This window comes from Leopardus geoffroyi (assembly GCF_018350155.1).
Source record: "Leopardus geoffroyi isolate Oge1 chromosome D3 unlocalized genomic scaffold, O.geoffroyi_Oge1_pat1.0 chrD3_random_Un_scaffold_40, whole genome shotgun sequence".
NCBI classification, from domain to species: domain Eukaryota; kingdom Metazoa; phylum Chordata; class Mammalia; order Carnivora; family Felidae; genus Leopardus; species Leopardus geoffroyi.
In genome coordinates this window covers 359,043-375,427 of record NW_025543557.1, presented here as the reverse complement: position 1 = coordinate 375,427, position 16,385 = coordinate 359,043, and the positions used below count along the sequence as shown (strand labels likewise).

At 50.3% G+C, this 16,385-nt stretch overlaps 1 protein-coding gene across 1 annotated transcript in view; it reads right to left on the bottom strand.

Moving 5' to 3' along the window:
* Window positions 1–940: 940 nt before the first annotated feature.
* LOC123595664 (small G protein signaling modulator 1-like) overlaps window positions 941–16,385 on the bottom strand; it is a gene marked incomplete at its 3' end in the record, with an annotated part of 72,322 nt that continues 56,877 nt past the window's right edge. The window contains exons 13-19 of the mRNA XM_045473346.1: window positions 15,912–16,076; window positions 13,882–14,020; window positions 12,394–12,458; window positions 9,969–10,114; window positions 6,415–6,543; window positions 2,563–2,745; window positions 941–1,203 (exon numbers count right to left, since the gene is read on the bottom strand). Coding sequence (XP_045329302.1) covers window positions 941–1,203; window positions 2,563–2,745; window positions 6,415–6,543; window positions 9,969–10,114; window positions 12,394–12,458; window positions 13,882–14,020; window positions 15,912–16,076 — 1,090 coding nt within the window. The remainder of the gene's footprint in view (window positions 1,204–2,562; window positions 2,746–6,414; window positions 6,544–9,968; window positions 10,115–12,393; window positions 12,459–13,881; window positions 14,021–15,911; window positions 16,077–16,385) is intronic.

Below are 16,385 nucleotides of genomic sequence, written 5' to 3'. Positions count from 1 at the left end.
ACAGATCAATTTTCCAAAGTAGTTAGACGTAGATGAGACACTATGGAAAAGTCTCTGGGACAAGGGCAAGGATTTATTTGTGGTTCTTTATGTCCTCAGGCCATATCCCATCAAGGATAGATAGTACAAGACCATGTTCCAAGGTCACATGAAACATTTCTTCTCTGTGTTTATGTCACCAATATGATCTGTTAATTTCATGTGTTTCTGGTTTAAAATTTTTTTTTCTTGGTTCAAATGTTTTAAATTATGTCAATACAAAATTTGCCTAACTCCAAAGTCGGAACTAGGAAACAAGGGATATTCAGGGAAATGTGGCTTCTTTCCCTGCGTCCTCCCCTGCCTCCTGTAGGTAATAATTCTGATTCATTTCTGGCTTTTTCATCCGTTGTTTTTGAAAACAGATATATTAACATTTCCTGTTTTAATGCCAAAGGTGTCACAGTGTGCATGTTTTTTGTGCTTTGCTTTTTATTTAATATTGAGTGGGATGAGTTAACATTTCATGGAATGAAATGGAAAGCTGTGCAACAACATGTATAATAGAATTTATGCAGGATTTTCCAAAAATTACCAAACAGTGCCATGTATTGTCTTCATACCGTGTACATACTTGTGTGCATGTAAAGGCAAACAGACGGTCTGGAAGGATACACAGCGAAATGATGACATTTCTAGGGAGGGCAAGTGGGGGTTAGGAAGGGTCAAAGCCAAATTTAGCTCTCTCTGCAATATTTTAATTTTTTACAGGAGGAAGAGAGTCACATATTACCTGTGTAACTAAAAACTCCTTTTTTTTAATTTAAAAATTTTTATTTTTTTAATGCTTATTTATTTTTGAGAGAGAGAGAGAGAGTGCGTGCGAGGAGGGGAGGGACAGACAGAGGGAGACGCAGAATCTGAAGCAGGCTCCAGGCTCTGAGCTGTCAGCACAGAGCGTGACGCGGGGCTCAAACTCACAGACGGCGAGATCGTGACCTGAGGCCGAAGTCGGACGATCAACCGACTGAGCCCCCAAAACTCCATTTTTAATGCTAGCATAAAACAAGTGACCTGTAGATGATGGACATCCAATCCCTTTACTCCAAGTTGAAGGAGGGGGATGGGGGAGGGGGGCACCTCCCCGAGGGTCACCTGTGTGCTGCTGCTGGAGTCACTCTGCAGGCGGACGTGCTGGCGGCCTGAACTGCAGCTCTGGGAGGACTGATAGAAAAAGGGGCCAAGAGAGACAGAGACAGAGAGATTGAAGGTGTGCGTGAGGTTGCATCCCGGCTCTGGGGGGCCTACACTCAGCTCAGGCAGGGATTCTGTAAGTGTGGCCTCACCTCTGTTCCTGACTTGGGCAAGTCCCCTGTCAGGGCCTCAGCTTCCTATCTGTACCACAAGAATAGGGAGGGGGGTGCCCTCTGCTCCCTGGCATCTCCTCAGGGGCCACAGCAGCCACTGGACCCCCTCCCCCCTACTCTTGCAATCAGAAAAACCCACCTTTAACTGCCCTGTCCTCTAGACCTCTGGACAAATATTTAAGATCAACTCAGAGCTCGTGGTACTAATGGCCTGATTTTTTTGTTTTTGTTTTTTTATTCCCCTCTCTGTATACATGCTTTTGCCCTATAGCTTCTAGTTCCCGCCTACTCGGATGCTAGGCTTGGCCATGAGCCCTGCTTCGGCCACCGGGATGTTAGTTAGCAACCTTACCAGGGCAGAGGTTTAACAAGTACTGTGTATTTCCACTTCGTCTCTTTATGATCTATGTTCACTATGTGACCGTGCCCAGGTCAGCCTGCTGGAAGATGGGACGTGTGGAGCAGAGCCCGGTCGCCTCAGACATGTGAGAGAGCCCAGCAAAGATGAACGAGCCTTTTAGCAGAACAGGCACTGACAGCAGGCTCAAGAGTGAGCCCAGCCAGCCCCGCTCAGGGCAGAACTGCTCAGCTGAGCCAGACTCAGGAGTACACACGAAGGGCTTTAATGTTAGGAGTCACCGATTTCTGGTGGTTGCTTGCTACCCTAGGCAGTATTATTGTTGGCAATGGATGAGTGTACAAGCACTGGGGAAGAGAATTAATTTTCTTCTCGGCTTCTCCTTTGGGCTGCTAAACTGGAGGTTCTGAGAGGGCAGGTATGTCTGACCTGGTCGCTGGAGTGCTCCTGGCATTCCAGGACATTCCTGACCGTTGTTGGCACGTAGCAGGTACTCAGTGAGCACTGGCTGAAAAAATGGGAGCCTAGCACTGTGCTAGGCGCTTCGTATGCACTACCTCATTTGAGCTGCACACAAACCTCCCCTATCCAAATGGTCACGCCCTTTTTATAGATGAAGAAACTGAGGCCCAGAAATAAGGGTGCTTGCTTGAGGCCCCAGAGCTAGGAAATGGTGAGGCTAGACTCAAATGTAGGTCTATCAAACTCCACAGTAACCTTCCACCCAAACGCTAGGGGTGAGCCTCAGTCCAAAGCTCCAGATACCCAGCCTTCACCATTCCTACAACAGCTAAATGGAGCAGATCCTGGCCTCTATTGCCCCGCGCCCTGTGCTCCCACATGCGTCCCGCCTGTCACCTCATTGCTGATGGTGGAGTCCCGGTGCATCATCCGGTGCAGGTGGCTGTCCAGGCTGGCCCCTGATGAGCATTTAGCCAAGGCAGCCGCGTGGGATTCCCGCTCCCTCTGCCGCACGATGGCCTCACAGCCCAGCCATTCAGCCATGGTCTGTGCGTAGCACGCGTGAATCTGCTCGTCCACCTGCCAGGGCAGATGCAAGGTCACCCCTGGGGAGAGCCGGCCCAACCCAGAAGAGACTGCCAGCTCTGACCTGGGACCTTGAGCACTGGAGACACCCATTCATCATTCATGGACGTCCAACAGACATTGACCGAACACCTACCATGTGCAGGGCCCTGGCTAGGCCCTGGGGATACACAAACGTGCACAAAGCTACTTCTTTCAATGTTCTCTTCCTCTTCTCCCTCCCTCCCTCCTTCCTTCTTTCTTACCTTCCTCCCCTCCCTCCCTTCCTTCCTTCCCTCTTCCTCCCTCCCCCTTCCTTCCTTCCTATCTTCCTCCCTCCCTCCCTCCCTTCTCTCCTTCCTTCCCTTCCTCCTGCCTGCCTACCTTCCTTCCTTCTTTACTCCCTCTCTTCCTATACACATTCAAATACTTGCTGAGCTTCTCCTCTGCCAAGCAGTGTACTAAACCCTGGAGACAGCTGAAGTGAGAAGACTGTTTCTTTCTTATTATTCTTCCTTCCCATCTTCTTCATTCATTCATTCATTCACTTATCCTTTCAATTTGGGAAGCACCTACTCTGTGCTGGGTACCAAGCCAGACATATGGGATACAAGATGAGCAAGACGCCTCACGCCATCCATCTATCCACACACCCAACACATTTACTGAGTGCCTCCCATGTGCCCAACACAGGGCCAGGTGCAGAGGATGAAGAGAACTGACCTCTCCCTTGACTCCAGCAATGGCCTTAGAAAAGGGCTACAGGTTCCAAGCATTTTCCTTGTGGGATTTCAGCAGACAGAAGGGCAACTTGCGTTGTTTCTGTTACACAGCCCGGGTAACTGAGGTTCTGAAACCACCAGAACTCTGGGCACAAATGGGCGTGGACAAGCTGATCTGAGTAAGGGTGTGGAGAGGCAGGAAGGGGAAGAGAGAGGGCAGGGAGCCTGCCTCCTGGCTGGGGGGACAGGGAATCCTTAAGCTTTCCAGGGCTTCCGGAGAGAGGCTCGGGGTCCACCCTGCCCAAATTCCTGCCCTTCCTCCCACTGACCTACCTCCAGAAGACTCATCCAAGCATACCTTCCTATTTCCACTGCCTTCCTAGGCGAGGTTCCCATGACCCTGAACCAGGAGGACCCCAGTGGGCTCCTTCCAGGTGCCTGTTTGTCCCAGCCTGGCCCCTCCTTTGCATTTACCCCTCAGCAGACTCCTCTTTGTTTCCTCCCCGGCCCCACCTCTCACTGTTGCCCCCACCTCACTATCCTGTTCCAGCCACCAAGTCCACCATGCACTTGCCACCCTTCTCCCCACAAACCCTCACAGACACACACAGACACACACACACACACACACACACACACACACACACACACACACACTGCATCACACACATGTCTCCTCTACCTCTAGGGCTTTGCTCTTGCTGGCCCCTCTTCTGAGAGGCCCTTCCTCACCGCCCTTGCCTGGAAAGCAAGCAGGTAGCCTTCTGCATGGCATAGGTGACCCTGGTATGCTCTTACAACCCTGGGGTTTGCCTACATCTGACTCTGCACAAACCCCCACTACACTGGCAAGGAACTCATCTAATGCACCTCTGGGTCCCCGGTCCCAAGCACAGGACCTGGCACCCCGGAACTCTTCCTGTTTGCCAGGAGCCCACGAGACAGGGGGTGAAGCATGGGAGGGCCTCGTGCTGGTCCTGAGATGATTTTAGACAGTTCACTGGCACAGGGTCTTATCATCTGGAATCACAGTGTGATTTCCATTTTCAGTTCCCCTTCTACTTTTCGGATTACGAGGAAGGCCAGTCTGGTGCTACCGTGCCTTGAACACCTCCAATAACACTTCATAATCCCCTCTTTTAACAAAGAGAGCAGGCCTCAGGCAGGCTACAGTATCTACATGGAACTGAGTTATATCATTTGGTCGTATTCTATTTATTTTTATAGCTTTCCTTCTGTTATGCCAAATCATGTCAGTCTTCCATTAATGGCAGGGATATGAAATACCTTTTTAAGTAAGTTACATACATTTTGCAGTGAGTCAATTTACTGACAAATATTTAGTAAATAATAGCACAGGTGGGAAATGGATAAGAATGTAAAATGCCACCAGGTATTGAAAACGGAGTATGAATAAAAGAAGGAGAATGTCGCAATACTTTTTATATTGATTACACAATGAAATGGTAACGTACTGGATATGTTGGGTTAAATAAAATATATCATTAAAATTAATTTCATCTTAAGGAAGTGATGTGGACCCACACGCACACACACACCCACATCCACACACACCCACACCCCCCCACACACACACGTGTATGCATGCACGCGAGCCAATGCAGAAGTGACTAAAATCCTAAAGAGGTCTGTGGTGTAGCTAGTGATATTGTGCTGATGTTAACGTCCTGGTTTTGATAATGTGCTACTGCTCTAGGAGGTGTTTCCATTGCGGAAAACTGAGCAATGGGTACAACAGGACCTCTTTATTACAGTTTTTGCAACTTCTTGTGAACTGGGAATGATGTTTAAGAACAATTCAAGCATCTGTTTCCTTCTACTTTTTAAAATGGGACTATTAAAACACTAACTAAACATTTGTTTGTTTATATTTACTTGTTTAATGTGTATTTATTTTTGAGAGAGAGAGCACAAGTAGGGGAGGGTCAGAGAGAGGGAGACAGAATCGGAAGCAGGCTCTAGGCTCTGAGCTGTCAGCAAAGAGCCCAACGCGGAGCTCAAAGCGGGGCTCAAACCCACGAACTGCGAGATCATGACCCCGGCCAAAGTCAGACCCTCAACTGACTGAGCCACCCAGGTGTCCCATAACATTAACTAAACGCTTAAAATTAACACATGGGCTCCAGTCATCAAGACAGTGTGGTATCAGCTAAAGATTTCTCATTACAGGGTGGTATTAGATGAACGGAATGGAATGGAGAATCCACGCTAATATGCCCACCTGAGTGCTGACAAGGGCGCAAAAGCCAGTCAAGAGAGGAAGGCCAGCCTTTCCACCAAACTGTGCACGCTGGAGCAACCAGACATCATAGGCCAAAAAATGAATCTTGACCTAAACCACTCACTGGATACAAAAATGAGCTCAACACGGATCACAGACCTAAATTTAAAATGTTCTGGAAATGACAAAACTACAGGAACAAAGAACGTTCTGGTAATGTTGTCAGGTGTTATTAGGCGGGCAGGGAGAACGGAGAGGCTGTGGCCACAAAAGGGCAACAGGAGGACCCTGGTAGCATCAGAAATGTTCAGTTTGTTGACCATGAGAGTGATACACAAACTTACTCATGTGATAAAATGTGGAGAGCTACACACACACACACACACACACACACACACACACAGACAAATGTCAATGCCCCGGTTGTGATATTATAGTTTTGTAAGATGCTACCGTTGGGAGAAATCAGATAAATCCTTCTGTATTATTTCTTATAGCCGTACGTGAATCTATAATTCTCTCAAAATAAAGTTTATTTTACACAATGGCATCTGTGGCTTGTGTTGTATTTCTACCAGGCAGCATTGCCCTGGAGCTTCCTGGCTCCCCCATGTTCCCCTGTGCCATCTTGGTCCAACGTGGAACCAGAGCACCTCCATCCCCACAGTACCCAGCTCCTTTTGTTGCCAAAGACCCCACTGCCCATCAGGCGTAACCAACCTCCTTCCTTTCTGTTTCTGTCATCCCGAACTGGTAGTGGCCCAGGAGGTAGGGCCACACGGCCTTGCGGATCTCCGGCTGGATGCCTCCATAGTAGATGAGGCGTAGAAGCTCCTGTTCCTCGTAACTCTGTGGTAGGCGGGAGGAAGTAAAGGGTCTGGTCAACAGGAAAGGTGGGCTCTGTGACCTGACAGTCCCACTTCTCAGACCTGGTCCTTAGAGATCATGGTGTGAACAAACAAAGCCGTATGTTCTGGGATATCCATCATGGCATCATATGAGAAAGCAAAACCCTGGAAATCCCCCAACTGCCTGCCGACGGGGGTGGGGGGTGGGGAACGGGGCATCCCTACACAGGAATACCAACAGAGAGTAAAAAGGGCAGAAGGTGCATCCATGAGAACTTCAACAAAAAGATGTTCGATGTAGGGGCGCCTGGGTGGCGCAGTCGGCTAAGCGTCCGACTTCAGCCAGGTCACGATCTCGCGTTCCGTGAGTTCGAGCCCCGCGTCAGGCTCTGGGCTGATGGCTCGGAGCCTGGAGCCTGTTTCCGATTCTGTGTCTCCCTCTCTCTCTGCCCCTCCCCCGTTCATGCTCTGTCTCTCTCTGTCCCCAAAATAAATAAACGTTGAAAAAAAAAAAAAAAAAAAGAAGTTTATTAAAAAAAAAAAAAAAAGATGTTCGATGTATATTGTTAAGTGGAAAAAACAAGGTGGAGAATATATCTAGTGTGACCCCATTTTTACAAAAAAAAAAAAAAAAAAGCCAGTATACAATGAATTAACATTTGTACTTAGCTTTTAGTCAATTTCGTGCATTGTGTTTATTTGGCCATACCATCTCAAAGTTATTAACCTTGACTCAGCTCAGAGAAAATTGTTTAAAAGCAAATCAATCCAAAATGAACATTTCCAGCTGGTTCTTCATGCACTAGTAACTTCTGTGCACACAAGGATAACTTTAACAACTGTTTGCTGTATTGTCAAATAGGTTTGCCCTCTTTTTAAAACTCATATTCAGGCAAAGGCTTTGCAGTTATAATTAGTCACACTGAGGGGACCAGCAGGTCCCATCTGTGTGTATGTGTGTGTGTGTGTGTGTGTGTGTGTGTGTGTGTAAAACGCCAATGACTGCTTTTTGAAAAGCCACTCTGAAGGGCAGCAAGGTCCAGTTTCCTCCCATCTCTTTACTGTACATTCTAAAATTACAAGCATATTTCACATTTTTAAGTAGGCTCTACACCCAGCATGGGGCTTAAGCTCACGACCTTGAGATCAAGAGCCCCATGGTCTACCAACCAAGCCAGACAAGAGCCCCACAGATTTCCCATCTTAATGCTAGTCTTACATGTACCTCACCACAATGGCAAAACCAGCCACTCTTTTGTCTCTGTTGGAAATTTTAATTCACCTTCTGCCGACAGCCTTGTCAAAGCAGTTTAAACATCAGACAACTATTTGTGGCTGAGGCTGTAAATGCTTCATTGAAAATCCACCTGCTCGGGTCCTGGGGCCCACAGCTGGACTCCATTTCCCAGCCTCCTTTGCAGTTGGATGTGGCCATGTGACTAGGTTCTGGCCAATGGGATGTGATAGGATGTGATACAAGCCATTTCCAGGCCAGAGCTTTGAAGAAGCAGGTGTATTCCCTTCAGACTATGTATTTCTGCTCCGCTGCCTGGAGGCAGATGACTATGAGGTCCCCGGGAGGATGGTGGGGCCACAAGAATGAAAGACTCTTGAGCCCCTGGAGGGAGGACAGATGCCCACCCACCAGGAACGCCCACTGAGGACTGAAGAGTGAGCAAGAAATACACCCCATGATGTCAAGCAACTGAAGTAGTTACTGTATTGGTTACTGCAGCTCAGTCCACCCGAATGCAATAATGCAACCAAGAAGGGTAAAAACATGGCCAGTTTGCGAAACTGTTGCAAAAGTGTTAGACAAAAGATACTCACTTCTGACTAATCTATCTTTTCAACCAACTTGTCCTTAGACTAGCACCTCCCAAACTGGGAAGATCACTAGAAGCATTTGGGGAACTTTCAAAAAACAGAAATTCTTGGGCTCCACTCCCAGGGATGCTAAATCAGTAAAGCTGGAGTGGAGCCCAGAAGTCTACAAATCTTTTGAATTCCTCAGGAAATGTGCACTCTCCCAGGCCAGCCGGGATTATGAGCACTAGGACTTTTTGGGAAAGTAAACTGGCACATCTATTTAAATTTTAAATGCATATCAATCAATTTTATTTCTAGGAATCTACTCTCGAAATAAAAGCACTAGTAAGAATTATATGTGCTTATAAAGATGTCGACTGAAGCCCTATTTGAAATAATTTTTAAAAAGAGAAAGAGCCCAGGGGCGCCTGAGTGGCTCAGTCAGTTAAACGTCTGACTTTAGCTCAGGTCATGATCTCGTGGTTCATGGGTTTGAGCCCCACATCGGGCTCTGTGCTGACAGCTCAGAGCGTGCTTCAGATTCTGTGTTTCCCTCTCTCTCTCTGCCCTTCCCCTGCTCACACTCTCTCAAGAATGAACAAACGTTTAAAAAAAAATTTAAAAAAATAAAAAGAGAAAGAGCCCAGCTGTCTATCATTAGGGGAAGATCTGAATAAAGTATGGTCTACTCATCAATGAAGTGCGAAGGTTCTAACGTTCAACATTTCGCCTAGAGATCTGAAGACATCTTTGCTATAAAATGAAGCTGTTGCTTAAAATACAAACTCAATGTCACCTCATTTTTTTTGTTACCTCATTTTTAAAAAAATAAGAATTACAGGGGCACCAGGGTGGCTCAGTCGGTGAAGTGTCCAACTCTTCGTTTTGGCTCAGGTCATGATCTCACAGTTCATTTAGGAACATTTAGAAACTGTTCCATATGCTCTCCCCCCTTCCCCTCCCCCCCACCCAGTTTCTTGAGAGCCATAAGCCTATCAGCCTAGCCAAGGTTCTGGGAAGTTCTGCAGGATACAGAAAAGCTGACCCCTCTCGTTTCCCAAGCTATTTCACTGTGAAACTTTTTTCACACATAAACATCTTCCTTGCAGGGATGTTTGCCTTCTAGTAAGAAAACCTTAGAGATGCGTTTCCAGGTGAAATATCTGATGGGAGGATTCTCGGGTCGTGAGGCCAAGTGGAAGGGTTCTGCACGCTGGGGGGCGGTTTTCTGGGCCCAGCTGCCTCCTCTGACTTAGCTACCTTCCTCCTAAGTAGCTAAGTAGTTTCAACCTTCCTGCGGAAGAGACTTACTGCACCTCGTGCAGCACTGTGCATACGTGTGATGCTTAATAAATCCTTGGTGACAGATTCTTTACTCCTTCCAGGAGAGGACGCGCACGCTCCAGCCTCCTGGATCCTCACACCCATGGGCAGAAGGGGGCTGTGGGTTTTAGCACTCTCAAGAAGGGCGGGGCCTTCAGGTGGGGTACGCCGACCACCCCTAAGGTGTCACAGCCGCCTTGAGTCCCCGCAAGCAGGTGGGTTCATTGCTCAGATGACAAGACAGTCCCCCCAAGGGCTCTGCCCCACTGCAGGCAGAGCCAGGCCAAGCCTTACTGTGCTATCCTGAAGGTACTGCTCCCAGATCCTGGCCGTCAGCCCATGTCCGGCATCACAGGGCAAGTCTGGAGACACGATCATGTGATTGACCAGGGCTGACAGGTGGGTCCTCACAGTGGACAGGTGTCTGCAGTAGGCAAGCCCTGGCGAGGGAAGGAGGGAGGGAAAGTGCCATCATCCACCATCCAGCCTGTCTTGCCTTGTCTCGTGGATCTCGAAGCGCTGCCCCACCCTGCAATCCTAGCGAACCCTCATGACGCAGAAAGTCCCATCATCCTTCTCTTCCAGATGAGGAAGGCGAGGCTCGGAGGGGTGAAATCACTTGCTGGCTTGACTGCTTAATAGTTCTGTGAGCCTAGGGAAGTCGGTCACCTTTCTCAGCCCAGGCCAGGGTGCCATTACCTCCTCTTCCCGGAAGCCAAGGCATTTAATCCATGGGCAGGAGGAAGACAAGGGGCAGGCAGGAAGGAGGCAGGGACTCCACATGCTCTCCAGGCCTCTGGGTGCCTCCGATCCGTAGCAAGAGAGAAAGAGAATGGCAGGGGTGGGCAGCTCTTGTTCACAGTGCAGATAGATAAAGAAGGCCCTGGGAGATGCGCCTGGTTTGCTTTCAAAGATGGCCCCGCACTCTCACCGAATGCCTGCCAACCTGCCACCCTTCGTCCGCTCCACCCTGGGCACCTGGAGGGCACAGTGCCTGGTACACAGGAGGCACTCAGCAAATGACAGCTTGTGTTTGCTCTGACCATGCCCCCTCCCTTTGGCTGTCCCCTATCAACTCCTGGAGAGGACCCTGGGCTTTCTGGAGCCTGAGGACTCGCCCCTCCCAGCAATGAGGAGGAGGAGGAGGAGGAGGAAGAGGAGGAGTAGGAGGAGGAGGAGGAGAAGGATTACAAAAAGGGGAAGGAGGGGGAGGAGGGTGAAGAGAGGCAGGAGGAGGGGGAGGAGAGGGAGGAGGAAGGGGAGGAGGAGAGGGAGGGGAGGAAGGAGGAGGAGGGGGGAGGAGGAGAGGGAGGGGAGAAAGGAGGAGAAAGAGGGGGAGGAGGAGAGGGAGGGGAGGGAGGAGGAGGAGGGGGGGGAGGAGGAGGGAGGGAGGGAGGGAGAGGAGGAAGGAAGGGGAGGGGAGGAAGGAGGAGGAGGGGAGGGAGGGGAGAAATGAGGGGAGGAGGTGGGGGAGGGGAAGGAGGGACAGGGGGGAGGGGGAGGAAGGGGAGGAGGAGATGGCTAACACTGACACACGCATACACTACGTGCCAGGGAGCTGCCAGAGCTCCCATAATGCAACTCATTAAATTCTCACAACAACATCTGTAAGAGGCATCTTACAGATCCATCTTACAGATGAAGAAACTGAGGCACAGACTGCTCGTGTCACCTGCCCAGGTCACATCACCGGGAAGTGCAGAGATGGAATCTGAAACCCAGCTGCCCAGCGCCAGAACTTGGGCTCTCAACCACCATCAGGGATGAGCCATGGCACGCGACAACATTGTTCAAGATTCATCTTGACCCTCGACCCTTTCTCCAGGAAGCTTTTCCATTTGGGTTCCATAAACATGTGTCCACGCTCCCCTGGCTCCCAGCCAGGCCCTGCATCAGGCACTGGGGATGGGTGATAACAGAACAGGCAAAAACCTTGATCCTGAGAGCTCACGTTCTCCCTGCCTCTCCAGGCGCGGGGGGACATGGCCTGAGCTGCTATTCTGCAGGCCATGGAGGACATAGTAACACTTTTCTGGAATCCCTGAAAATACGTGTTTTATCTCCCCCATCTAGGCTGGGAGGCTGGGGAAATAAAATGTGCTAAGAATCACAGCAGAATGAAAAACAAAAAAAAAATCAGGCTTTGTGGTCAGTGGGTTAGGCTTGAGCTCTGGCTGTGTCATGTATTAGCAGTGTGACCTTGGACAAGTTACCTTGCCTCCCTGTGCCTTAGTTTCCTCATTTGTTAAACAGAAACCATCGGAATGCCTGTATTTAAATTTTCATTTTTAACTCCGTGGAAAGGGATCAGACCACCTGACTCTTCTGCCCACAGGTGAGGGGAACCGACTCTTATTGAGCACCTAGGACGTGTCCTGCTAGGTGTTAGGGGCTCTATATATGCTTCTCATTTAATCCTGAAATCAAGCCCTCTAAGGTGGGCACTGGGGATGCGATGGTGACTAACCAGACCCCTGCCACTGAGAAGCCCCGTTGTTTGCTGTCCCCCCTCAGCACCTACAGACACAATTTATCCTCCATCTATAGATGAGGCTCAGAGAAGTGCATGTAACTACGCTAAAAACAGACACATTCGGGAAATAGGGGAGCAGAGGTTCACGTGCCAGAGCCAGGCACCTTCCCCTCACACTGCTGACATACAACAGGCATTTGATAAATGCCCCCAGAGACCACAATGGCAAGTAAAGCCAATACGCACATCCATAGAAGGCTCTGGAAAGGATCTGGTACTTCATATTGTCACAGAGGAGCTTCAGGGGAGCCCTGCAGGTGGAGGAAAAGACGACACTTAGGAAAGACCCCACAGAGCCCAGGTTCCCTGGGGAAGCACAGCTTGTTGCCTGTAGGGAGCAGATTAAAACCAGTCAGTTAAGGGGACTGGAGGAGGGGGAACTATTATTTCTACCCATACAGCATCATTGCCACTTCCCCTAGTCTTTGGGGTCACTGCCTCCCCAACACTCTGGACCTGCGGTTTGGATGAGGCTGATTCTACCCAGTACCTGACTCAGGTTGGAATCACCGTCCTTGAATAAGAGGTGGTCACGTGATCCAACCTGAGCCAATGAGAATGAGCCCTGAGACTTTTGTTGGAACTACAGGCAAACAGACCCATTTTTCTCTGTTCAAGCTCCTAAGCCAGAGGGATATAGGACAGTGGCTGCTGGGATCCATTCTTGCCACTCCATAGGAAAGGCCTGCCTGAGAATGAAACCACCACAGAGGCAACCAGAGGCAAGAGTTGAAGAAACAGAGAGATTTCTGTTTTGAGCATCTGGAGCCAACCATGCCTGAAGTCACCACGCCTCTGGACTTCTCCATCCTGTTGCGATTTCCTTTCGTATTTGAACTAGTCTGAAGTGGTTTTTCAGTGACTTGCACCAAGAGTTCTCACTTCTCAAGTGGCCCAGCTGAACCAAACTGAGCCAAACTGCGATTCAGAGTCTGGCTGATTGCAGAGGTGATGCCTCAGAGCTCCTCCTTGCGTGGGGTGGGGGGGGGGGGTTTGGGGGCTGTTTTGGCTGCAAGAGGAGAGGGGAGTAAGGCCCCAGCAGTGTTGGGGAAATCGAGGACTGCTGAAGGGAGTATTGTGCATGCTTGCAGAGAACAGGATGGAGGAATAGTTGCATATTTTTCTCAGGACCTCCTGGGGGCCACCCAGCAAAACCCAGGGAGACAGGAAGGAGGCATGGTTAACGTCCTCCAGTTACACGCAGGGAGGCATTAAACACGAAAATAACCCTCACTGTACCCTCAGGTTGGTCGGGTGCAGACTTGCTCAGGTTACCAGGCATTTGTATCCCCATTCTGTGGAGGAGCAAACTGAGGCATGTGTGCTTGGCATTAAGTAATATTTGGTGTCACCGGGCCCTTTAATGGGCAGCAAGCAGAGCCCCGAGCTGACCCAGGACAGACACATAGTACGCATGATAAAAAGCCTTTGCTGTAAGAAGCCACTGAGATAGCAGGACTGTTTGTTACTGCAACATAACCTTGTTTATCCTGACCGATACATGTAAGGAAGCTCCGCTAGCTAGGACTTCACAAGGCTAGCCTTTGACCCAGACCTGAGTGATTCCGTAGCCTACATCTCTCTTCTGAATTCAGCGCTGGGCAACAAACAGGTGCCTACAAATCTTCTGCAAATCTTTCCATTCCCTCGACCCATGGCGTAAGCCCCTCATACCTCTCATGGTTGCAGCCATTGGTTGAGCCACCATCAGCGGAGCCACTCTGTGAACAGGATGAGCAGGAGGATTTCCGGGGGCTGGGTTGCCATAAGGGCGGTAGGTTGCTCACGGAGACATCCATCAGGTCCTGGGGGGCTGTGGTGGATAGAGGGGATGGGGCAAGAGCCCCAGTTAAATCTATGTGGGTCACGGAAACCTTACCCCGAAGCAAGCAGCTCGCCCCTAGGCCGGCACAGGGATAGGGAAAGACTCTGAATGTGACAGCCAGAAACAGCGACCCCAATCATTATCTGACCCAGATAATGGCCTTTGAGCCCACCTGATCCAATGAAAGCCACCAGCAAGATTTGGGGCCCTTACCAGATGGGAAGTAAAGAAAGGAAGAAAAAGGAAGAAGGCGGGGTGGGGGGGGAGAGTGAGGATAGAAAGAGAGACAGAGACAGAGAGAGAGAGCACACGCCAAGAGCCAAGAAAATAGACCCAGTACCACAGCAGGAGGCCAAGCCTCACCATGTTGTCATTCAGCTGTCCTTATAGGAGACTGACAAGAAGGAAGAGGGGCCTGCTGGGGGTTTCTGGGCAAGGCTGATGATCCTGAGTCCCCCTGGGGTAGACTCTCTGGGAGAGACAATCTCTAGCAGGGAGGCAGAAGGGAGCCTAACTCAACAGATGAGGCAGGGCACCCAAGGGCAAGGGACCCAGCGGAGGCCCCGCTGATGAGGTTGTCGGCACTGTCCATCAGCCTGAGCCATACAGCTGTTCCATCAACGGGTCTCAAGCAGGCTGGCGACCGCCACCCAGCATCACGCTTGCTGAAAAGCCACATGCCAGTGTCCCACCCCGATCTACTGATTTAAAACCTGCTAGAGAGAGAGCCCTTAAGTCTGTATACCAAAAACAATTTTGATAACAGCAGCCACATTCGAGAACCAAGAGAGCATGACTGATCTCCTAACACTTGGATACTGGGGAGTCCTGATCAAGTGCTCCCAGGATACAGCACTTAGATTTTCCCTCACTGCCTCCTTTCCCAGCTCCATGGAAACCGTGGCATCTGCGGGGCTGCAGGACCAACACGACAGTGACACATGCGTTACAATTTCTGTCGTTAATTTCCTGGCTTCGTGACAGCTCCAGACAGGAGCTTTATTTTCTCAAGGACAGGGCTCGGTAAACATTTTCCGTCAAGGACCAGGCAGTCAACATTTTAGGGATTATGAACCATTTGGCTGCGATCACAGCCACTCAACTCTGCCTTCAGAATGCAAAAATAGCCATGCTCAAGATGCAAAGACATGAGCCCGGGTGTGTTCCAATAAAACTTTATTTATGGACATTGAAACCTGAATTTCAGATCATTTTCACATGTCACAAATATTACTCTTTTGATTTTTATCGATTAATAAAAATATGTGGAAACCATTCTTAGCTCATGGGCTGCACAAAATGAGGCTGGCTCCGGCCTGTGGGCCCTAGTTTGCCTAGGAGATTAAGAAGGGTTCACATCGACCCCACCAGCCACGCCTCCTCAAGGATGACCGGTAATCCCTGGCCTCTTCCTTTGGGCTGCAAGGTCGGGGGGAGGGGAATGGTTGCCGAGCCCACGCTACTTGTCATCAGCGCTCAGTAGCCGACAGGGCCCAGCCCTACCCACTGACAGTATAGAAAGGTGTCTTCACAATGTCACATAGAAAGCTCTTCCCCAAGCTGACTCACAGATGAGCTGGCCAAGAAAGCACAGTGAGCCCCTGTAAAATGTTCTAGAAAAGTGTCCCCAGTTCTCTGCTTCCCTGATCGATTTCAGCAAGCTGTGGCAAGGCTGCCTGCACCCCAGCCCGTCGCACTCCACAGGCATCACCAATGGATCCCTTCACCATGGAACCCCTGACATCCCGCACTGGGGAGGCTGGACAGCGTGAGGGCATCGGTCTGTCTCCCGCTTCCCTCGTTGGGACCAAGACTCAAATGACAACATGGCAGAGGTGGCCGGCACCCAGCCCCAGGGTGGGAGTAGCCCAGACGTTACTGGGGGGCTGCTGCTTCGGACCCGGCATGGGGAAGGTGGCGTCCCATCTGGCTCGTGCCCACTGACTGCCCCTGGCCACCACTAGCACCGACCGGCCGGCAGGAACCACCGTCCAGGCAGGGCTCACGGAGACTGGGGGAGTGCTGCCCAAGCGGTCGGGAGCAACTTGAGACACAAAACAGAAAGCACCAGTGAAACAGAATGTCCGCGGTGGGCAGAACACTGACACAGGCGAAGAGCCAATTCTTCAGGGCTGAACCTCTCCCCTGCCCTGCTCCACACAGCTCCGTGTTTATAAAGTGCCTACTATGTGCCAGCTGCTGTGCAGGCACAGGATTGCCCTATCGTCCTCAATCGCCCCGTGAGGGAGGCCTCTCTTCTCCCATTCTGCAGAAGGGGAAACTGAGGCTCGGAATGAGCCCCAGCCCCAGCCCCAGCGGGTGGTAACTGGCGTAACATTCCTTTCTGACTGAG